This window comes from Chlorocebus sabaeus, chromosome X (assembly GCF_047675955.1).
Source record: "Chlorocebus sabaeus isolate Y175 chromosome X, mChlSab1.0.hap1, whole genome shotgun sequence".
Lineage (NCBI taxonomy): Eukaryota > Metazoa > Chordata > Mammalia > Primates > Cercopithecidae > Chlorocebus > Chlorocebus sabaeus.
The window spans coordinates 5,244,331-5,269,687 of NC_132933.1; the positions used below are offsets into that span (position 1 = coordinate 5,244,331).

The 25,357-nt window shown below is 40.7% G+C and overlaps 1 protein-coding gene across 2 annotated transcripts in view; it reads right to left on the bottom strand.

The window, feature by feature from the left end:
• Positions 1-25,357, bottom strand: part of MTM1 (myotubularin 1) — a 103,249-nt gene that overhangs the window by 29,918 nt on the left and 47,974 nt on the right. For both annotated transcript variants that reach the window (XM_037989278.1, XM_037989277.1), the window contains exons 6-8: positions 23,363-23,464; positions 2,718-2,801; positions 322-471 (exon numbers count right to left, since the gene is read on the bottom strand). In XM_037989278.1, coding sequence (XP_037845206.1) covers positions 322-471; positions 2,718-2,801; positions 23,363-23,464 — 336 coding nt within the window. The remainder of the gene's footprint in view (positions 1-321; positions 472-2,717; positions 2,802-23,362; positions 23,465-25,357) is intronic.

The following is a 25,357-nucleotide window of genomic DNA, read 5'->3' on the forward strand; positions in this document are numbered from 1 at the left end:
TTGTGCCACAAAGACGAAAGTCATAAGGAGCCTGTCCTTCCTTGCTTCCTTCCACACAGCACTTGGTTCCCATTACATGCAGCCCCTCTCTTGTAGAGAGCTCTTTACTTGCATTCATTCTCTATCCTTAGTTGCAAGCTCCTAGAAGGCAGGTGACGGCACACTTCTTCTCCAATCTGGTATGGTGCTTTGCACTCAGAAAGCACTTGGTAAGTATTTTTGGGGATAGAATTCCAAAAGGACCGTTCTCTAAGTTATACGACTACCATTCTTATGGACTAAAAGGTGCTCTTCGAGAGAAACATTAATTGCAGTACTCACTGGAATTCGATTTCGGGACCTGAAAGTTGCAACTCTCCGGAGGTCATCATCTGAGGCACGATACGGAACCACCAAAAGAGCAGGGTAAGTGTCACAGAGCTCATAGCACTTATTAATAAAAGTGATTCTCCAATGGTGATTGGGCAAGCCCTGTGAGGAAAAAAAGGCAATTCAAGTCAGTATTGCTTGACTTCATCTCTGGATTTGGCCTTGGGCCTCTTTTCTTCCTTCTAGCAATATGTGCACATGCCTCTTTGACCACAGGGTGATGGCGGTCTACCTATTTATAATAAGGGTGCCAAATCAATAATCCAGACAACGTAAGAACACAAGACAAAACATTGGTGGTTTTTATAATTCTAAACTATACTTTGTAAATACAGATTCTCTTGAATTCAAAGGAACTCATCTTCCTTTATTTTGTGTCCACATATTCTTTACTACCTGTACCACACAGATAAACCCAAGTTCATCCCCCGCCCATGCACCCCTCCCATCCCCTAAAAAATTACCCTGCTTCATCTTAATCTGGGTCTAACTGAGGGTAGAAAAGAGATCAGGCAACTTCCTCTCCCTGCTCAAAATAGAGTGAATGCTTCAGTCTGCTCCAAAGTGGAAAGAGGCTGAGCTCATGAAGAAAATCACAGAGGGGAAGTAAAGGAAAACCCCTCTGGGGAGGCTCATTTCGCCACCTCCGGTGAGTTTTTTTCAATCAAGCTGTTCGGAATCGAAGATCGCCCTATAGGTTGTGTTAGAAATACAGTCATTTGCATTTTAAACAGACTGTTAATGTGACAGGGAGACACAGAAGACACCTCCCACCCTATCATCTCCCCACAAAATTGTATTTAGTATGGAAAAGATTCAGAGGTGGTGGAATATTCTCTCCCCATTCTCACAAATGCACAGATACACACATGAAAGTGAGCTATGTGGGTGTTTGCTTTGGGGACAGACATTGTACCTTTTCTTTAGGTCTGGCCCTAGAGACCACGGACCAAACAGATGTTGAGTCTGATGCTGAGTCCAATTAGACAGTTATAAGTCCCATCAGAAAGTTATAAGAAAAAAAGATTGAATATAATGGCAGTGTAGAACAAAATACCTTCAACAGTTCATATATGCATGCAATCTTAAAAACAGGAACTGTTTTATTTCAAGCTAGAAGCTTTGAACTAAAAAAAAAAAAGTCTTAATGTTATCAATAACACTTCAAAAATTAGGTAAAAATATTTTAATACATCATTTACAGAGGCCTCCAAAACATGCAAAATGTTTTCATGGTCCTTCTTCTGCCTCAATAGCTAGTCCAGAACAGAAGCCATTAAAACGGGAGGAGCGCAAAGCTTTAGAAAACTCAACAGTCTAAACGTGACTTATGGAAGCAACAGGATATACTATCTCACATGTGTTCTAGAGCTAAACTCCTGCACCCAAATTCCAGAGTGTCAAATCTGTTCATGAATATGCAAACCATTGATTAAGACTAAAACAGGAAATCAATCCAGGTTTTTCATGGTGAAGGTGGTTACTAGATGGTTCTTCTCAAGTCTAGGGTTCTATGATTTTACTTTATATTCACTAACTTTTCATATAAAGCAAATGGGCTTGATCTGATTCTCAAATCTCATCCAACAAAACTTTTCAATTATCTTAAGAGCTTTGTAGAACAAGAATTGTGAATAATCCCATTGTACAACTCCTAGCTGTCTATAGATTTGGTTATACCAGAGGTCAAACTGTGGCTCTTGTTACATATTATGCACAGAATTCCCTTCACAAAAATACTGCAAGAGACTTTTGTTCCTGAACAGCAACATGAGACCAAGCCTCTTGCCTTTATTATAGCAAATAAACATGCATGTAGGTGACATTCATGTAAGAGAGCAGTAAAGGCAATTATAATGTACACTTATCAAAGCTTTCTTGAAAAAGATATCACTACAGGGAAACAGTTCTAATTCATTTGAATCTGCAAACTGAAATGAATATAATTTAAATCTAGCTGCAAGTAATAGTTAAGCTCCCAAACATGCATATACATAGCAACATCATGTCCTAAAGTGTAACTTCTAAAATCTTTGGCTTTTCTAAATCCTAAGCATTTAATTCATTTCATAAACAACACAAAATTGATGCTCTTCATATAGGGAAGGAAATAGAATTTAGTGATCCAGCCTTCAATGCAGCTTGCATATGGCAATGGAATGAGCTTATAAGTTATACAGTAACAGATAGAATGAGACATATTGTACAAAATGTGGATAATATCACCACCATGGAAAAGATATTTAGCAAGGATGTTGCTGATCTTCAGAAAGCATGGCTGATGACATACTGTCATAATGCATGTTTCAGGTTCATCACATAACAGACAATAGCATCTAACAACTTACCTGCCTCCTGTATTCTTCCACTGGATTGTAAACTGTCCATCCATCCACGTTAAACTTTTCTTCATTTAAAAATGCAAATAATGGCTAGAAAAGGCAAAAAATAAATAAAGTTCAGTGTGAACGAATAGTCTACTATTATAGTACATCCTTTGATTTCTCGCAAAATAAATTTCGCCAGATTTGCTGACCATGAAATTACAACCCTACCCAAGACTTATAACAAAACAACAACAACAACAAAAACGGTGGAAAACTCAGATCAGACTTACGCTAACTTCTATCTTGAGTAATAGAAAGAAGCCTCAATTTTCTATGGCTATAAATCTCTCAATTGTTCTTTTAATGATGTTCCACAAAAAAATCAGATTACCAGACCAAAAAGTGCCTATCAATTTTAAACAGTATTAGCAATTGATCAGGTACAAGCCACTAAAAAGAAAGAAGGAAAGGAAGAAAAATAAAATTCATGAATTATTGTTAAAACGGTGCAACTGTCTCAAAAGGGAACAATGACGTGTTTATTTTTTTAAAAGACAGGATATTAAGAAAACTCTGAGTTAACTGTTCTCTGTGAATTCTGAATCAATGCCCTGGTTTCTGTGAAATGGCAGGACTCAGACCTCTCACTTCTTCTCTATCTATACTCACCCTCAAAGTGCTGTTGATACATTTGATAGCACCAAATGCCATCCATATTCTAGTGACTAGTAAGGACCTATCATTCTCCAGCATCCCCTCTGAATTCCAGACTTGGCTATCCAAGTGTCCACTCTACCACCCCACCAGACTGCCTAAGAGGCATCTGGAGAACTCTCAACACATCCAAAGCCAAACACCCTTGGCTTCCCCTACCCAGTCCTGCTCTTCCCACAGTCTCACCATTTCAGTACATGACAGCCCCGTCCTTCCAGCTGATTGAGCTGAAAACCTTGGATTCATCTTTGTCACCACATGGCTACCACCCTGGTCCATGCCTCCATGATCTCTTACTTGGTTGATTACAAAAACCTAACTGCTCCCCTGCTTTCATCTTTGTACTTCTCAAATCAGGGTGACAGTGTCATAGGTCAGATCAAGTCCTTTCCTTGCCCCAAATCCTCCTGTAGCTTTCTACTTTGTGAGGAGTAAAGGTGGAAGTCCTTCCAATGGCTTATGCAGCTGTCTGCCATCTGGCCATCTCCCCCACCACATCTCTGCTCTCAGACTCACTCGCTCCATGGGAGTCACACCTGCCTCCTGTGCCACTCCCTAAAGGCACCAAGCACATGCCATTCTCAGGGCCTTTGCGGCTACTATTCCATCTGCCTGGAATTCTTTTACCTCATGGCTTCTTGTCTTACTTCTCTCACATCTCTGATCCAATAATCTTAATCAGGAAGACCTTCTCTGACACCCTACAGAAAAACATGTTACCCTCAAACAGCATTCCCTATTCCCATCTGATTTTCCCTATCGCTTGTGATCATTTGCCATATTACATATGTACTTGTTCACTGTACATATATACTATCCCCTCCCCTAGAACATGGGCTCCATGAAAGTACACACTTGCTTCATTCCCATCCTTTATCCCCAGTAACTACAATGGCGCCTGGTCAGAGGGAGGCAGAACACAGGCTCGCTGAACGAATGAAGACATGAAGGCCCACACAGCCCCTGTACAACCACCTTCTCTGGAGGCGCTGCGTCTGGGCACTTTTCCTCTATGGAGCTCCCTCCCCATCCATTTTCCTCTGTCATCAGACTAATCACTTTGAACACCAGTGTTCCCTCCCCTACAACACAGTGTATTTCTGGAAAAGCATCTTTCAGCAGCAACAGTTTTCTGCATGTGAATGGCAAGAAGTTTAAGGTGAAAACTGCCCAAGAACATGCTCTCCAGAATGTCTTCTCAAACTTTCCCAAGCACGAAGCACGCTCTGCAGGTCTCAACTCTGGCAGCGCTAGGCCTGAGTGCTGTTTATTCTGGATGGCTGGCATGATAAGCACGCACTGATAATGACACTGACCTAGCTAAGCAATGCACTGAGGCTTTAACCTGACACTGAATCCACAGCAATGCTTACTTATTCCGTACCACTGGGGAAAATAAGTGATTTCTGTTAAGTTTAACTTAAAGACAGAGGGATTTTGGGTGAAAAATAGCACTAAAATGTTTGGTGCACTCCTTTATCCATAAACAGAATATATGGGACATGCCTAAGCATTCTCTTGGCAATATATCATTACTGTGAACATCTGATACTGCACTGGTCAGTACTTGGCACAGGTAAACATTCAGGATTGTTGAATGATTTGAATGATGTGCTGTTAACATGGTTGTAGATGGTTTGAGACCTAAGGCTCTACTATCACTTTAGAAGAAAACCTAGAACTTGCTTTCTTGAAATAAGTTCCTGACTTCAACATGATTTTTGTTCATTTGTTTGTTTTTAGTTATTTGCATCTTTCCCATGAAGCTCAAGTGAATATGGCAGCTTTTAAAAACCAAAGAGAAAAATTCCTAAATTGAAGGCCCAGATAAAGCTTTCCTTCCAGAAAAAAAATCATCATGTGTAGTAATGCTATCAGTATTAACTTTCAAGCAGTATTTTCAACCTGTTACTATTTTTTCAATCACTAATGTTAAAGCACCTTCTTATTTTTGCTTCCAATATTCCTATATCTTACATGAAAATTTCTAAGTTTACGAAATTGTTATCAGAAGATCAAAGTTATATGGCCTAAACAAAAATTATCTACATAACTTCCTTAATACGTTTTATAAGAGAACCTGAACAGAAGCAACATCAAATTTTTTTTGTCATTAGTATGAGACTGAGACAATGTCCCCATGGTAACCACACATCAGGTGGCCTCTCTCATGAGATCACTTCTACAATGACACTTCACATTCTGACTAATATCCAGAATGAGTCAACTAACTGGTATCCTTTAATCCGAAACATGCCTATTAGAATTGGTGACAAAAACAACTCCCAGTTTACTCTTGATGCTAAGAGCCAGGCTTGGACCCCAAATATTTCAGGAAGAATTATAAATCGCACAACAGCCAAATATTTCTCCTCATGAAGTACATAGCAACATATCTAATATTGCATTGGAGCTTAGGGTAGAAGAGACTGGGTGCTTAAACCAATATTTTCACCATTCCAATAAATTAGCTTACAAACACAAAAAAAATTTTTCAAAAAGCATTACTAGGTGGTGTTTATGTGGTGTTTTTCTTTAAAAACTAAGTTTTCCATAAGCTACTTGGTTCAACTGAAGTGAGCAGTCTGAAAGAGCCAATGCCACCATTTTCTAAACTTGAAAGTACGAGGACTTACTTTTCAGACATATTTTCTTTTTTTCTTAAAGATTAAGAGAATATAGGCTCTCAGAGGAACACAAAGTTGGATTATTACAAAAACAAAAATAAATAACAGAACGCATTCATCTGTACCTCATTATCAAAAAGTATAAAATTCCTTACAAGTGGCAACTTGTTACAAACCTAATTAAAGCTCCTATTTCAAAATTGTTAAAGCCTAAAGTGAATAGGTTATATGTCTTGAGGTTTTTAGCTGTCATTTACTTTCTCTTCCAGACAATGTATTCTTTAACACTTTATTAATGTGTTGACACTTTCAACTATTATTCTTAAATATAACCTTGGGTCAAATTTTGACCCTTAATTTGGGAACTCTAAATCACATGGAGAGAACTGGCTCTAGAGTATTTTCCATTATAACCATCAAGCAGAGCGTCTTGTTTGCTAAATGGGTAATGATAAAGCTTACTCAGCGAACATGTCCAAGTACTGATTTCATTGCCTATGGAAAATTCAAGAATGATTCGGTCCCAGTTGAGCAAAGTCTTAGGCAGAGAAGACGTTTTGCTGAGCATCACCTTTCAGTTGATGCTTCAGCAAGTCCTACATGGCTTTTTTCTAGGGCTCAGTCCTTATCTAGGGCTCTGCCTCAGAATCGGGGGTGAAGTGGGCTGCTTTTTCCAGATACTAAACCATGCCCTGTGCCCTGCCTCACCCCTACTGAACCAGAATCTCTAGGGGGTGACTTTCTACCTCCTTGGTCCTAGAAGGGCCATGTGGGATGTACCAGAACTCTCAGGAATGTAGCCTAAGGATTCTGTGTGGTCAAGCTGTTAGGGAGCTCTTTAGTTTGTTTTAGATTATTTTGAAATAATTATAGATTCACAAGAAGTAAATCTTCAGCCAGCCTCTCCAGGTGTTAACATCTTGTATAACTTTTAGCACAATATCAAAATCAGGAAACTGACAGAAAATACTCTCAAATGGCCACCCTCACCTTCCTCAAGTGAACAAGTCACATCTTCCTTAATTTTGCTCTATATTAGTATTTGGGCATTTCATCAATTCACAATTCACTAGATCCCTACTAGTCAAGAGATACTGTACATGGAGACTTTTTTTTTTTTAAGCAATCATGTGCATTGTTTCCGGATTAAAAATAGCACAATGTAACATTTGAAAAATGTTAAAGGACAAACTTGAGATGAAACTCTCTGATTTCATACCAGGGATAAAAAACAGCTCTGACATAGGGAATATAACTTGTCATTTTAATTTAGCTACATTTATCATTGTAACTTCTAGGGGTAAAGACTCTGAAATGACAATAGATTTTAGCTTTCACTTAATTAGCCATTATTTTTAAATGGCACCTATATAAAGATGCACTGATTTCCTTAAAACATCTAGATTGGATTTTTTGTTTATTTAGCAGAATCTATAAATATTAAGCAACTCTTGAGTTTCCTTTGAGGATGGACAGCTGTCTGTCACTGTTATAGGCTCTCTCCAGCTCATAATCAGGGGAATAAATTGATAAACTATGAACATTTAAAAGTGTTTTCAAATGATGTTAACAGCACGCAATGGCACAATTGATGAACATGATTTTTCAGGAAGATGACTCTTAATGACCTATGTTCTCCAAATACCTAAACTTAAAACTTCAGGGAACCACTTACTAACTGCTTCTGTTTTGTTTGTTTGTTTGTTTGTTTTTGTTTTTGGAGACAGAGTCCTGGCTCTATCGCCCAGGCTGGAATGCAGTGGTGCCATCTTGGCTCACTGCAACCTCCGCCTCCTGGGTTCAAGCAATTCTCGTGCCTCAGCCTCCAGAGTAGCTGGGACTACAGGCACGCATCACCATGCGCGGCTAATTTTTTTGTATTTTAGTACAGACAGGGTTTCACCACATTGCCCAAGCTGGCCTTGAACTCCTGAGCTCAGGCAATCTACTACCCCTGGCCTTTCAAAGTGCTTGGACTACAGGCGTGAGCCACCACATCTGGCCTAACTGCTTCTTTCTGGATTAAATTTTGCAACGTTTGAACAGGAATTGAAGCTAGCTTTTTATTTTTTTTTTCTGAATTTGATTTCTGAAATTAAAGACACTCATCTTTTTAAAAAGCTTCCATCTACCATTTAAGGATACAGTAATGTAAAATTACCTCATTTTCATCTTTTAGATTAAACTTTAGAAACAAGACTTGTTCATGTAAGAAAAAAATGCTTTCATTAAAATTGGAGGGGAAAATCTAAAATTTTAAAGAACCATAGGACGTACTGATATTTGGTAAAGCTTATAATTCTAACGCCCTAATGCTAGATAATGCTTTCTGTGTATTTCACACGACTTGACACAGTAAGTTCATTTATATCAGTTTTGATGCAGTTATTCCAAAAACCTGACAAAAGTTAAACAGGTCAAAAGCAGCTAGCACATAAATTACCATTTATACTTCTGTTTGCATAAACAATTCTCCTAATCCTATTTCTACTACTGACTAAATCAGTACCTCTGGGGGAAATGACTTGATATTCCTGTGTCATCATTGTCTTCATATATAAACGTACATATTTATTTATTTATTCAGGAAAGGACCACAAATGTACATTTGAAATGTCATTTGAAACTATTTTGGAAAAAAGAATATTCTTTACAACTTGTCCACTATCGTAATCATTTAAGGTTGAGATTTCTGAGGGTTCATAAATTGTCCCTCTTCTCACTATAGTTCTCTCTCCTGGCAATTTTGGCCACATCTATGCAAATGCTAATGATGTGATGTGGATGTGATCCAGGCCTACCAAATAAAGCTCTCCCCAAGCCAGAGCTCTGGATCTATGTAGTCATCTGCCTCCCAGGTATCTCTGCCTGGCTGTCTCACAGACACTCTTAACTCAACATATTCAAAATGGAACTTGCCACCTCTTCCTCACTCCCTTCCTACAGTCCCCATCTCAACCACTGGCCCCACCATCAGTCTGGTTATCCAGGGTGGATTCTTCCCTCTCTATCATCCCATCCTCCCTCATAACTACATTCAGTCAACCACCAAATTCTGATTTTACCATCTGAATCTTTCTCAAAAGCATCATCTGGAATCCCTGTCCACTGCCCCATTTCAAGTCCTCATCATCAAGGACTGAGGTGACTAACAAAAATCCCCAGAAATGGTCTTCCTCTCTCCTCCGCTCCCGTCCCCTCTACCTACTCTGCACACACTGCAGCCCAGCAATCTTTTTGAAATGGAAATTTAATCATGCCACATTACTGCTTGAAACCATTAAATGGATCCCTTCACCTTCAGATAAAAAGCAGACGTTCTGAGTGGGGAATGTTAGGCTCTGCAACCTTTGGCCCAGCCTCCTCTGCCCCCAGTACTATTTCCTGTTGGTACCCCCACATGCATGCTGTACTCCCGGACACCAAGCTGCATGTGGGTTCAGCCTGCATGTGTGCGGCCTCTTTGCATGCCCACAGACTGTCCCTTCAGTATGGCATGGCAATTTCCGCCCGACAAATGCTCCTGCTCATCTTTAAGAATCTGCCTCCTCTAGGAAGCCCTCCTTTGTGTTCCTGTGACACCCTGTGCACCACTCACTGTATCCTATGTATCTGTTTGTTTGCATTACCCAGGAAAACAGCACTCCTTGGGAACAGGAAGTGGGTATCAGCTCTAGATCTCTGAGCACAGCCATAATGTAGCATATTCTGTAATTGCTTAAGCAACAGTAGAAAGGAAAAGAAAAAGAAGAGGAACAAGGGGAGGCTGGTTCTACCATACACTGCAACATCTTATAAAGCTTCAATAGTTAAAAGAGCACACCTGGTGCATGAATAGAATAATTAATGCAAGACGAGAACCTCTTAGAAATAAAATCAAACACACAGAGGAATTTAGTATGAGATAAGGACAGTACTTCAAATCAGCAAACTAGTCAACAAATGATATTGCAACAGGAGGGGAAGAAAAAGTTGGATTCATATCTTATACTTTAACTCCAAATAAATTCCAAATAGATGAAATACTTAAATCTTAAGGAAGAAACCAAATTACTAGAGGAGTATGAGATAATTTATTTTATTTATTTTGTTATTTTTTTTGGAGATGGAGTCTCACTTACTCTGTCGCCCCAGCTGGAGTGCAGTGGAGCCATCTCGGCTCACTACAAACTCTGCCTCCCAGGTTCAAGTGATTCTCGTGCCTCAGCCTCGCAAGTAGCTGGAATTACAGGCATGCACCACCACACCCAGCTAATTTTTGTATTTTTAGTAGAGACAGGGTTTCGCCATGTTGGCCAGGTTGGTCTTGAATCCCTGACCTCAGGTGATCTGCCTGCCTCAACTTCCCAAAGTGCTGGGATTGCAAGGCATGACTCGCCATACCTGGCTGAGATAATTCCTTATAAGTCTGAGTAGGGAAGATCTTCCTCATTGGGATATAAAGCCGAGAAGCCATAAAAGAAAAGTGTGCAGAAGAATTAACATGGCAGGCCTGAGGCTGCTCTCCTTAGAAAGGCCTGCTTACATGGCTGGCCCTTGCCAGACACTTGGCAATTTGGATTTCAGCAGAGTTCTCACCATTCCCCACTGGTAAGATTGGTTCACTGTGCCTAAACTGTTTGTATAAACAATGTGGTTTACACTGAACTCCTGCTTTTCTTCTGGAAGACTGGAATTTTGCTTTATGCTAGGCAGTGGGTGCTTACATGGTCAGCCCTAATAAACACTGTGGACACAAAGTCTCTAATGAGCTTCCCAGGTGGGCAGCATCTCATATGTGCTGCACAACTCATTGCTAGAGGAATTAAGTGCATCCTGTTTGATTCCACTGGACAAGAACTCTGGAAGCCTGTGCCTGGTTTCCTCCGAATTTCAACCCATGTGCCTTTTCTCTTTGCTGGTTTTGTTTTGCATCCTTGTGCTGTAATAAGCCATACCTGTGAGTACAATCATATGCTGAGTCCAGTGAGTCCTCTTATTGAGTCACTACACATGGGGGTGGTTTTAGAGCCCCTCAACACACAGACTCTCAAATGCTACCAAATGAATAGAAAACAATTCTCCATAGCAAAATCCATCATAAAGTCAAAAAACATACAGGAAAAATATTAGTCACTCATATCAAACATCACTACAGCTATTACATAAAAAGTACCTACAACTAACAAGAAAAAGACCAAACATTCAAACAAAAAATAGGTAAAAGATACAGAGAATGGAGAAATGCAAATACAGATAGCTCAAACCTAAAGATATTCAATTTTACTCAAACAAGATAAATACAAAATAAAACTTAAAGCTACATTTTCACCTATTAGATTGAAAAAGATTAAAAGAGGCCGGGCGCGGTGGCTCAAGCCTGTAATCCCAGCACTTTGGGAGGCCGAGACGGGCGGATCACGAAGTCAGGAGATCGAGACCATCCTGGCTAACACGGTGAAACCCTGTCTCTACTAAAAAATACAAAAAAAAAAAAAAAAAAGAAAAAAAACTAGCCGGGCGAGGTGGCGGGCGCCTGTAGTCCCAGCTACTCGGGAGGCTGAGGCAGGAGAATGGCGGGAACCCAGGAGGCGGAGCTTGCAGTGAGCCGAGATCGCACCACTGCACTCCAGTCCGGGCGACAGAGTGAGACTCTGCCTCAAAAAAAAAAAAAAAAAAAAAAAGAAAAAGAAAAAAGAAAAAGATTAAAAGATCACACAACATACTGGGTTGTTATGGTAAGCAGAATAAAGACCCCCCAGTCGGGGCTGGGGCTCACGCCTGTAATCCCAGCATGTTGGGAGGCCAAGGAGGGCAGATCACTTGAGGTCAGGGGTTCAAGACCAGCCTGGCCAACATGGCAAAACCCCACCTCTACTAAAAATACAAAAATTAGCCAGGTGTGGTGGCCCATGCCTGTAATCTCAGCTACTCGGGAGGCTGAGGCACGAAAATCGCTTGAACCTGGGAGGTGGAGGTTGCAGTGAGCTGAGATTGCACCACTGCACTCCAGCCTGGGCAACAGAGCAAGACTCTGTTTAAAAAAATAATAATAAGAAGAAGAATGTCTTCCCAAAGATGTCTATGTCCTAATAATCCCTCAAACCTGTGTTACGTTACCATACATGGCAATGAGGATTTAAGGTAGCACACGGAATGAAGATTGTAGGGTGGAGAAGCACATTCACTGGGCAATGTCTATCGGTGGATGGAAATAGGTACATGACAGTGTATATAGCTCTCTACCATTAGTGTTAAGGGGGAAGGAATGTGAATCAGTTAAGTGTATAGGCCTAAACTATCACCGGGTGGAGAGGCAATAAACTGAAACCTTGGTTGTCTATGAGGAGGGAAATGAGGTGGGTGAAGTGTGCTGGGAGGGAGATATTTTTTCTGTATACCCTTTTACAGTTCCTGAATTGTCAATCATGAACATATATTATCTATTTACAACTTAAATTAAAAAGTAAATACTTATTGAATAAATGCTCTTTCTAAAAAGCAGAATATTCTCATTGATGTCTTGGTTGCTACTGATTCCGATTAATTCGCTCTATTTACATTAGTATATCCACTCGATAAACATTTACTGAGGCTCTACTATGAACAAGGTATGAAGTGGAGAAAAAGGCAAGGAAGACACAGCCTCTGTCCTTAAGGAGTTGGAAGTTATCCAAAGGAGAGAGATGAGGAGGGCACACAGAGACGAAAGCAGCAAGTGCCACAGGTGGGAGAGAGAAAGTACTATGAGGCCCAGAGAATGCCCACATTACTTCTTGACAGATGGGGCTTGGAGGGATGTTGTTGGTATCTGAACTACCCTGCAAGGATAAGACAACTCCGGACACGACAACAATAAAAAGGCACAAATGGCAGCCAAACTCAGAGAATACATGGCCACTGGTGAACACCTCAGTCTACACTCACTCCACTAAGTGAAGATGGTAACAAAAAATGGAGAGAGGTGGGCCACACTGTGAAAGAGACAGAGGTCTGCCTGCACACCGACAGAGAGGGAGGAACCAGCTGAAGTTTGGGGGCAAGGGATAGGAGACAGAATAGAACTAGAAAGACCTCCAAACAATGTTCCAACAGTTTAGAAGAGAGGAGATGAAGATATAAACTAAGTCAGGCTGGGGAGGCAGAATCCCCTGGATTTAGTACATGCTACGAAACAGGGGCCAGGTATGGTGGCTCATGCCCTGTAGTCCCAGCACTTTAGGGGGCAGAGGCAGTAGGACTTCTTGAAGCCAAGAGTTTGAGACCAGCCTGGGCAACACAGTGAGACACCATCTAAAAGAAAAGAAAAATAAATTAGCCAGGTGTAGAGTCATGGACCTGTGGTCCCAGCTACTGAGGAAGCTGAGGTGGGAGGATTGCTTGAGTCCAAGAGGTCAAGGCTGCGGTGAGCTGTGATCGGACCACTGCACTCATCCTGGGTGACAGAGCAAGACCATGTCTAAAAAAAAAAAGAAAAAAAAGAAAAGAAAACAAGAAAAGGAAGAAATGAAAACCTCTGATGGCCTTGATTTCGAATGTTCAAATGTGAATGAACAAGAGGATGATGATATTATTAAGAATAACTGGGAACACAGACGAGTGGGTTTCTGGGGCATATGAGAGTCATTTTAAACAGACCTTCGGTGTTGCTTGAAGTTCTGTAACAGCTACAGGGAAACATAAAGCTATAGATTTGGAAGCCATGCTTAGAAAGGCAATGTTCGTGGACATGAGTTTGCCCAGGGCATAATTCAGAGCAAGGACTTTTGTAGAAAACCCATGTCTAGATGGTAGAAGGATGCAGAGGAGCCAGAAAAGAAGTGAGAGGCAGAGAATTTAGATCTCAGAAGCTATGGGGAAAGTTAGGTTTCAAAAAAAAGAGGGAGAGATATCTGCAAATGTGATGGTCTATATGTCATAATGGGACTTCTGATGAAAACACCTAAAAATGCTGGATATAACTGAGACTTTTTTTACTCAGAAGCCAAAAACTAACTGCAAACAGGAATGCAGACAGCAAGAGGAACACACCAGCTTTCACTTTTAGGCCACTTCCAGAACTGGTTTTCCTGGCCTCTTGGGGCACAGGAGATAGGGCCTGAAGACCTGGCCCACCCAAAATGAGGAGTCAAATTAGAAACCTCCCAAGTGCTATACTCAGGGGAAGGATGAATGGGAAAGGACCACCTGGGGACTTCAAGCGAACCTTCCTGTCTAGATTATTGGTGCTGAGCAAGGGAGGAAACAAATCCCTACCACCATCCTCCACTAGAAATTTGTCGTCACAAGTCAGCCCTTAAGTAGTATGTGGACCAAACTCACAAAACTTGGATGGTTCCCAAAACATCCAACCTGAGAATTTAATTCATAAGCGTCCCAAACCAGTTGTGCTTCAAGATGCCTGGCAGAAAGAAACACAAATCCTCTCTTGGTAAAACTGCCTTCAGTCATAGCCTCAGAGTATTCTCACAGATAAAGTTCCAAGGAATAGGAATTTGCAGGCAATAATCACGAGACACACCCACATCAGACACGAAGTGCCATGAGCCAGCAAACACACACACTTGTGTTTTTGCTGAAAAAGGCCGCACAGACTCCAGGTATTGTAATCATCAGATGCATATTATAAATTATATTTAATGTGCTTTCAGAAGTCAAAAAGAGGATAAGAAATCTGAGCACAGAAGAAGAGATTATAAATAATGGCCAAACAAATCTGAAAAACAATCAAATAGAACTTTTATAATTAAAAAAACATAACAATGGAAATTTTAGCAAACAAAAACTCAGATCAGACACAGCTGAAATAGAAGATAAAACTGAAGAAATTACCCAGCTTACATCTCAGGAGAGACAAAGGAAAGTTCCATCCATCAGTATTCTTTAGATTTTATACATATTTTATAAATATCCTCTTGTATCTACTCAATATTTTAAAAGCACCACTTTGAAAGGAAGGGGTGGGATAGTTGAGAGTCAAACGATAGTGCAGTTGAAAAGCATATGGTCTAACCGACTACCAAGTTTTCGACTACCAAGTTTTCTAACTTGTAGGGCCTTGGGTCATTTTCAGAAGAATCATTCCACTCCAGTGAGCGGGCTAGAAGTCTGGTTGCAGTGAGTTATGGAGTGAGTGGATGCGGGCGGGGAATTCTATGCTTCTGACCATAGACAGCAATGCTACAGGAGACCAGGTGAAATGTCAGTTCCGGAGGACGGGCAATACGGAGAAGAACCAAGCACATTTCAAGGCTGAGAGGGAGAAGGTGGTGGAGACAGAGAGATCAATGAGAATAGAGGACCAAGTCTTAGAGGAGGCAGGAAGGAAGGAGACTTAAAAGCATAACTAGTGTGTCAATTTGCCAAGTTAACTGGTGATTCAAGAAAAAAAAGTCCTGCCCAAAAAGGAAACAGAAAACTAAGAAATAACTTTTAGTCATCAGGCCACATCTAGGCTAAAAGCATGTGTATATGCACTTCATTTCAGTGTCCCTGTGAAAATGAGCTGTTTCTTTTTATGTAGTAATTCCATAATCAGCCCAGAAAGTAAGGGTCCACTAAATTTAAGCTTCGTTTAAAATTTCAAAGCAATTTATAAAAATTTCCACATTTCTGAGGCACAAAATAAAACATCCTATGTTGGCTGGGCGCGGTGGCTCACGCCTATAATCCCAGCACTTTGGGAGGCCGAGGTGGGTGGATCACGAGGTCAAGAGATTGAGACCATCTTAAAACGGTGAAACCCCGTCTCTACTAAAAATACAAAAATTAGCTGGGCCTGGTGGTATGCGCCTGTAGTTCCAGCTACTCGGGAGACTGAGGCAGGAGAAGTGCTTGAACTGGGGAGGTGGAGGTTGCAGTGAGCCGAGATCATGCCTCATGCCACTGCACTCCAGCCTGGTGACAGAGCAAGACTCCATCTAAAACAAACAAACAAACAAACAAAGAAAAAAACCATCCTATGTCCTATGTTAATTCTCCATTCACAGGATCGTTTATAGGATCATTTATACCTGTCGTTCAAATGATCATAAAAGATATATACCTCCATAATGCACTGTACTAACTTTTATGACAATTTTTTTACAAGTAAGCACAATTGGAGTAGAGCAAGAGAGGACACAGGGTAGATATGGTAGTGTTTAAGCCATATGGCAGGGCTTGATGTGGTTCACCAAAGCTAGGCAAAAATAAATAAGCAGCAAAGACTATGAAAACCAAAGGCAGCTGTAATAAACACCTGCAAATGCTGATGAGCCCTGCTCACAAAGGTGCTGCTGCTGTTTGGAAGACCTTGCTTCCATCCTTTGCATGCAATCTAATGCACTACGCCAGCAGTCCCCAGAAGGCTGCTGGTCTCCACAGCAAAGGTCGTGCAACCCAGCTGCTTCTCTCCTGAAATTAGAGCTAGCAAGAGCAAGTTCCCTCACCTGTGTATTTTCTGACTGACATAAGAAGGTCAAATATCTCCCACCACACACACGAAAACAAAAATTTCGCAACTATATGACTGCTAATCAGTTCATAGAATAACAGAAGTATTGTGATGCTAAAGAGCTTAATGCAGAATGTCAAAGAAGAGTGGCAAGTGCAAAAACATGAACTTGAATGAGCCATGTTTCCCTAAAAGTAGTAAGCCTGAGCAGGGTCAAAAGATGGAAAGAAAAACATGGAAAACCATTTCTGAAGAATTCTTTTCATACGTATCACTGCCCCCCATATCTCACCCTTCTAGGTCAGCTGCTTTCTGGATTTAATGCTCTGACTTTCAAAGAGTCCTTTCTCAGGGTACAACCAATGGTTTGTTAATAAGAATACTAATCTATATACAGCATCTTTCTTTTAAAGAGCTTAAAGTGCCCCACATGTTATCATGTTCACTTTATTAATAGTCTTGGGCAAAAGTGTGCTGGGTAATCATCCTTATTCTCTACACCTGCTGGGAAAACAGCACACTAAGAACAGAACTGACATTTATTGGGTACTTATTGCATGCCAGGCAGCGTCGTAAGTACTTTACATTTAATCCTCACAAAACCCCAACGGGGTAGAGACTGTTATTATCTCCATTACAGATGAGAACACAGAAGTACATAAACATTATGTGACTTCCAAGGTCACCAAGCAGGTAAGTGACTGAGCTGGATTCAGACACAGACCACTGGACTCCAATGGCACATGCTTGTTACCACACACCAGAAGGGCTCTGTAAACATGTGCCTTCACAGGGTCTCCCCAACAGTGGCTGCTATGAGCCTGGCACCTGGGTCTCAGGCTTCATTTCTTCTAGCCCTAGACTTCCTTTATGTGAGTCTATATCCCATGAGTTTATTCATAAACTCTAAACCTTCACTTAAAATTCAAGAAAATCCATGTGCGCCTATCGCTGTAAAGGTAGATTTAAGTGACTATATTAACACCTACAACAACTTAAAGTGCATGTTATTCTACATATTCTACGATTACCTAAAATGGTGTTTTTCAAACTTTTTGGACCACGATTAACAGTAAGCAGTGCACTTCAACACCATGACCCAGTACACACATACACTGGAGAGAAATGTTTCACGAAGACACACTCATCCATATTATGTGTTATGTTCTTAATATATTCTATTCTATTTAAAAATGCTGGCTGCAACCTAATGAATTGATTTTATGACTCACTGATAGGTTAGGATTGACAGTTTAAAAAACTCTCATCTAATATGTGTATTATCTCTGATTATCCTATCTGAGTAAAAAATGAGCAAACGAAGAAAATCAATAAAAGAACAACTTTGCCATTGAACATATCACCCCAACAATCAAACTCTTTATCTTTCTGTAGCCCTATCAGGCTCTGTTCAGTTATACATGATTTTAATTTCTGCCTTAAAAAAATCACCATACTATCAAAAACACTGACACTTCTTACTAAAATATATCATTTACCTATAACTAGTATTGAGCTACATGCAATTTATGAGAATTCAGTACAATTTCTAGTGTTTGAAAAGCAAAGCAAATAGATTTTTAAAAAGAAAATAAATGAATAAATTTCTATTTTTGGCCAAAATAGAAATGTTACTAAAAAAAAAAAAAGTGTGCATCTTACCAGATTGACATAACACAGAAACAATGAAGTTAATGGTTTGGGGTGAACTCTGTGTTGCCGAACAGCTCAAGTTCAATTCAAAGTGTAAGCCATGACTTGAAAACATGGAGTGGTGAAAATACTAATGGGACAGGAGGCCAGAGAGAGCCAAAGGGGTGGTCTGAAATGAAAAAGCCCACTCATGGTGTATTCATGACCTGGCTAGAGTCAGGACCCAGCTTGCTTGGCCTCCAGACACCATTTCACAGATGCAACAGCAAGTTCACTTCTGACTTCAAATGCCAATAAAAATCACCAGGATAATCTGCAGCTGGCTGAACAGTTCCAATAATATTAACAAAGTAATCTTTTTCGAGCAGGGGCCCTTTGTATTGCTCAAGGCAATGGGGCTTATGTTACCTCTAGGAAAGCCCTTTTTGGCACACTCCCACATTCCCCACCGTGACAGTTAGGAAACTTTTCTTCCCCTCCTGTCTCAGAGAAATAACGGTCCCTCCTCCTTTCCCAAACTGCCCCACAAACTGGGCTGGGTCCCCTCCCCCTCTGCCTTCTTCAGGATCCTGCTCAAGAAAAGATCCCTTCTCTCTCGTGCCTTGAAAAGAGACAAGATTTCTTTCCACAAATATATTCATTTTCCTTTTTCAAATTCTAAGGTAAAAACATTCTTCCCTCAACATGCCTGCTACTCTTTTTTAAACCAAGTATGCTTCCTTTAAAGACCTGCAAAGTGGTGTTTGTTCCCTTCACCCTGAGATCATTTTCTGAGATTCATAAAAGTTAAAATATATATATGCCAGGCACTGGACCGGGCACTAGAGTTGCAAAGATAATAAAAGGAGGTCGCGACTTTAAGCAGGTCACAGTTAGGAGGTCAGCTCCCCAGGGAGCTTGTGATCCATCTCCCTGGCTCTCCCAGCACTGACACCCATGACATCCTGTTAATCCTTTCCAGGCTCTTCCCTTGCCTCTGTAACCATTCAGTTTGCTGGGTCCTTTTCTATTTTCGCTCCCTAAAATATGGCCTCTCCCAAGATTCTGGTTCGGGACTTCTCTATTACATACCAGGATTACTTTACCAGGGCCCCACAAAGGGGCTTCAGAGGGGCCCGACGTCCTCTAAAATTTTAGGTAAGGTTTTGTATATGACTGCCTATTTGAGGGGAAGAGAAGCTATAATTTACTTCGTATTCTCAAAGGAGCCCATAACTTCAAATGACTTAAGAACCTATTCCAAATCTACATCTCCAGACTCTTTTCTGAGGGGCAGGCCTTCAGTGGCTTGCTGTCAATTCTGTCAAAATACATGAAATGCTATGTGTCCAAAACAGAATTCATTGTTCCTCCCCCTTCCCCTTTCTTCCACCTGTTTCTGCAAATAAAATCTTTTTCTGACTTTCCTACTCTGTGGACAGTGCCCTACCCTCATCACTCAAGTTCCAGACCTCAGAAGTCCTTCACTGGAAATTGAATCCATCCTTCAAGGCCCTACACTAACAACTATCAATTCCATGCAGGCTTTTCCAATTTTGGTTAGATGTGGTCTCTTCTTCCTGTGAGTCCCCAGTGGATTTCCTTTGTGTTTCTCTTGCACAACTGAATGTATACTATCTTATATTGGGGCTAACCATATTTGTCACATCACTACTGTTTGGCTGTCACATCCCTCAATGGGACCAGGTACCACTCATCCTACACACTACTTATCCCTGAATGCCCCCACTGCATCCTGACACTATCCAACACAAGACATGAAACGAACTTGACTGATGAAACAGTTGCACATGTGGACTTGAGTATCAGGGACTGCTATTCCAAAAGCAGGTTCAAGGGCTGATCTGTTTCAATCTGTATCTTGTATTATATTGGTGACTGGCAAATGTTTTTAAGGATGACTTTCAGTGATCAAAACCTAAGATAATGTCATTTTCCAAAACTTCAGATGAGCAATTCAGTTGACCTTTTTTTTTTTTTTTTTTTTTTTGGCAGTTTGTTACTTTATTGACTTCCTAAAACAAGAAGCAGGGATTCTCAGCACAGGTATGAAAAATATGGCCAAGTACCAGAGACTTGAGAAATCAAGCCCTCTGTGGATGACTCCAATAACAGCACCAGAGATTTCTAGGTTTTGGTGTTAGATTTGCAATATTCAGAAACATCCATCTCATTTGTTTCCATATAGTGATTTTTCCTTCCTTTCTACTAAACCTGAGTTCAAGAAAAAAGCCATCATTACAAAACTCCCATGCAGATGCCACTGTGCTGACAGTAGAGAGAGAAATAAAGGCTGATCCCTGCCTTGATAAGCTCATAATTTATCAGGCAGTGGTAGGGGGAGGTAGGAGGCAGTTATGACAAAATTATTTCATAAGGCACACTGAGATAAGTGCTCTGATAGAGGAACTTGCAAAGACTAACAATTGAGAGGTAAGATGAACTCTCACTGGGGGCACACACATATGGCCTGGAAAAGGACAGAGGACAGATTAAGATGTTGAAGTCTGAGTGTGTGGAAGATGGGTATGCAAGAGACGAAGGGATTGCAGGTAAAGGGGATAGCAAAATCTGAACCAAGAAGGTACTGTGTGTGCTAGGAGAGCATAGGGCAGCCTTGTGCAGCTGCAGTGTAAGGCACAAGCTATGAAAAGTAACTGGGGGCTTTTTGGGGGGTAGAAGGTGATACAGTAACATGATCATATTTAAAAACAAAACAACAACTGACAGCATTGTGTAGGATTAGCTGGAAGCGGAAGAAACTGAAAGAAGGGAAGCCAGTTTGGAAGTATGGATTAAGGTAGGAAGCATAAGTGGAAATGACAGGAAATAGCTGGGTATTGCTACTAAGTAGAACTTACAGGATTCAGAATTGATGTGCCTATGGGAGGAATAGCAGGGGAGGAATTGAAAAGCTGACTTCAAGTTATCAAACCTAAACAACTGGGGATCCTCAAATTTGCGGGACATATAGGATGAAAGGTGGGTTTCATGAACTGCAAAGAGGTTAGGGCAACAACAAGTTTGTGATTCTATCTTTTTTTTTTTTTTTTTTTTTTTTTTTTGAGATGGAGCTTTGCTTTTGTCACCCAGGCTGGAGTACAATGGCACGATCTCAGCTCACTGCAACCTCTGCCTCCCAGGTTCAAGCAATTGTCCTCCTCAGACTCCTGAGTAGCTGGGATTACAGGTGCCCAGCACCACACCGAGCTAATTTTTAAAAAATATTTTTAGTAGAACAGGGTTTCACCATGTTGGCCAGGATGGTCTCGAACCCCTTACCTCAAGTGATCCACCTACCTTGGCCTCCCAAAGTGCTGGGATTACAGGCGTGAGCCACCGTGCCAGCTGAGCTTGTGATTCTCAGACTCCCAGAGGAAGGAATTTGAGGGTTAGACTCATTGGACTCACTCAAGGACAGTATCAGGGTTAGATCTGAAGTCATCTACATAGCAGTGACGACTTTAAACAAAACCATCAGGGCAAAGTTAAGGCAAGAAGAGAAAAGGGATGAGAGTGAAGAGATCTTTACATTTAAGGAAAAGACAGAGGTAATGGAGACTGGAAAGGAACAATCAAGATGGTGCAGGAATACAGAAACCAAGACTTTCAAGAAGACGGTGGTCAAAATGGTTGAATACCGGGGAAGAGATCAAACAGAATGAGATGGAAATGAGCCACTAGATTTGGCCAGTAATGAGCTGCATACTGGAATGGATTGGAGGAATGAATGCACTGGAGACGAGGATAGGCTAGAATATTCTTTCCAGAAGTTTGGCAATGAAGTGAAAGATGGGACAGTAGTATAAGGGGAAAGCCGGTCCAGCACTTGACTTTTTTAGGGGAGTATATCCTAGAAGAAACAGAAGATACCAGAGAAAGGGGATGTCCGATGAAGCAAGATCTTGCAGGAGACAGACTGGGTCTTCAGCTCCTTCAAACCTGCCATTCTGTCAATTTCTGATAATTTAGGGCCAGATATGCATAAATCAAGACAGAACACATTTCCTAATTGAACTTTCATCAATTAGACTCACATTCTCACTTTCATAATAATTAAGAAGATGTGTTCCCATCAGACTCTCTTTTTATCCTAATAGAATTAAAAACTCTAATATAGACATATTTTTAAAAATCACATATTTAATCAGAAACTTAGAAAAGGCTGAAAATAGATTCAATTATGAGATGAGCACATTTGTTCCCAAGCATGACAGTTTCATCTGTGTTCAACATATGCCTCTTCTACTTCAGGGTCCCTTCCATCACCTTGGGTTTAGTCTGCAGTATGATCATCCTATACTTAAGATAAAGGCATTTATACAGTATATGTTGTAAATAATTATTTCCTCACTTTCCCCTTAGCAGGTATTTGCATCTAAGTTCAAGTCAAACTGACGAGGAAGATAGGGATTAGAAGATTCGAGCAAGGCACGGCAGTAAAAAAGGAGGTAAGGCTGAGGCAGGATATAAAGAAATATCGTTCTAAGAGCAAAACTCATAGAAAGGCTTATTTCAGTCATGCAGTAAGAGTAAGGTTACTCCAGTAGTTTGGTGAAGAGGAAGGAAAAGTTTTAGGTACATATACTGAATCACCTTTGGACTAAGTCATAGATTACAACTAATTAAATGTATAATAAATTGGTCCTGCCAATTACATACTAAATGCGATCAAATGACATTTGAAAGGTTATTCTTTTCAAAAGTAAACCTTCCCCTATTCAGCTATTGGTGCAGTACCTACACCACACATCTATATTTGCTCAAATGGCATTTAGACTCAGAGAGTTTGTTCCCATTTACAACTGGAGCCACAAAAGCCTGACACTCATTGCTCATTAGCTCCAAAGGTGAAAGCAATGAACTCTGGGATATGACCTCACAGTGTCGCACTCGGCCACCCAAGTCCGCCTCACTATCGCCTACATTTTCAGGCGGGATGGCCAAGACTGAGGGCACACTCGGGGTTGGAAGAGCACAAGGTGCCCTTGGTGAAGCTCCCAGGCTCATGCAGGGCTCTTGCCAGCCTCCAGGGTTTGTGTTTCAGTCACCTGGGGCAATCCATCCCACGCAGACTGACAGGGGAGAGGCCTATTCCCTCTGGAAATGATGAAATTATTTAATAAACACCCCCGCAGACACATCACACTGGGAAACACAACACAGACAGGAAAAGAAAGAGGATCCCAGCTCGCGGGCAGTTTTCACAGAGGAGGCACTGAGAACCTTCCCACGCTGAGGAGCGCGCTGGAATTTACCAGACTGTGAGCCAGGGGAAACGCGTATCTCGTGAGGATCTCAAACATATCTCTTCTGCTGTGGCCTTCCTGTTTCAAAGCGAACCTCAGGTTTCTCATGTCCTGGGGGCAAAGGAGAAGTATGACAGTTCAGTCTTCAAAGAAAGTCATGTTAATTAGCAAGAAATCTTCCATTCAATTAAGGGAGAAGATTCACTTACCTAAAAGGGCAATTAATCTAAATTACAAAAATTGCTTTGTTTTATATGGTAATTTGATATATCTGGCTTAAGAACACCTGAAAATATTTCCATCATAGCCATGAATGTCAAGACAAGATAAAGCAACTAGCACTAAGGAGAAGATAGAGCTAAAATTCATTTTATAAAAAGGAAAAAAAAAAAAATCAAACCTTGCCTTGCACAACATCTATTATGACCCATCTACTTTCACTGGTTTCTGAGGTATTTTTTAATTTTTTAAAATTTATTTTATTTTACTATTTTTTGAGACGTAGTCTCTTGTGGCCCAGGCTGGAGTGCAGTGGCATGATCTTGGCTCACTGCAACCTCCGCCTCCTGGGTTCAAGGGATTCTCGTGCCTCAGCCTCCTGAGTAGCTGGGACTACAGGCACACACCACCACGCCCAACTAATTGTTTGTATTTTTAGTGGAGATTGGGTTTCTCCATGTTGGCCAGGCTGGTCTCAAACCCCTGACCTCAGGTGATCTGCCTGCCTCGGCCTCCCAAAGTGCCAGGATTACAGGTATCAGTCACCACACTCAGCCCTGATATTTTTTTAATTATAAAACTATTTTATTCAAACAACCCTTCTAAAGAGTACCTGCTATCAAATATAATCTCAACATTGTCAAACATGTCATTAAAATAAAGAAGCTCTCTTCCTAAATGACATTTTAAGCTCTCATGCAAGTAATATACTTTTATTCTACAATTTTACCTTCACAGAGTTCCATATAAGTCACATTAAAGTAGCCCATATTAGTAGTAACTATACTTCTGGGAACTAAAAATAAACAGTCAAAACCAGATTTTAAAGGTAGCTTCCAATACATATCTGTTTAATAAGCAGGAAAACTTTCTTTTAAAACAAATCCAAAACAAATAAGCTCCTTTAAATGTCAATTTGTATTATATATACAGATATAACATTCTATCTTATTTTCAAGACTGGAGTTTTTTTTAAGGTTGTCTCTTTAAAAAAAAATCACTTACAGTGCTGTGACTGAGTGATAGCTCCGCATTGGAACCCTACGCTCTGCAGTGCACTTTCAACTTTAATTGCAGATAAAGGAGTGCTATGCTGGACCATGGAGCCACTTCAGGAGCGGTACAGACCTAGTTGTTGCCCTCTTGGATATCACAATCTTCATTTTTTTTCTAGGTGCTTTTTCCTTCCTTATCTCAAGAGTACTCTTAACGCTTCCCCAGTCTTCAGTCTGAAGGACCAGCACAGGCTATGGCCTTCACAAGACATCTCCAAACACAAATAGCAGCAAATGAAGTATGAAGAACTAAAGTCTGAGACCACTCATAAAGAACTTGAGATTGAGCACTCTGTACACAAATGACATCTACTAGGCCTTGCCAGCTCCAAGATTCTGTGCTTTTTTAAAAAGCATGTCACAGAATAAAGTCCAACAATCCATTCATATCACCTCCCAAGAAAACTGGGATACCAGTTATTGGTTCATGATGCAATGAATAGTTAAATAAGGGGAATAATCATTTCAATGGGATGATATGCATTAAAAGGGTTTACGACCAGTCACAAGTGCAATACTAGAGAGTTGAGTACTCTCAGGGCTCAGGCCCTGTGAGGAACTTTCTTCCTAACGGCCGCAAGTCGGATAGTAACTCTTGTAACATCATTCTCTTCACTGCTTGGCCAGAAATTAGACCATCTCTACATGAATATTTATTCTGATCTATCAGTGATTCAAACAGCTACTTTTAATGTGCCAAAGCACAAGTGATTCAAGTAACTTCTTTTTG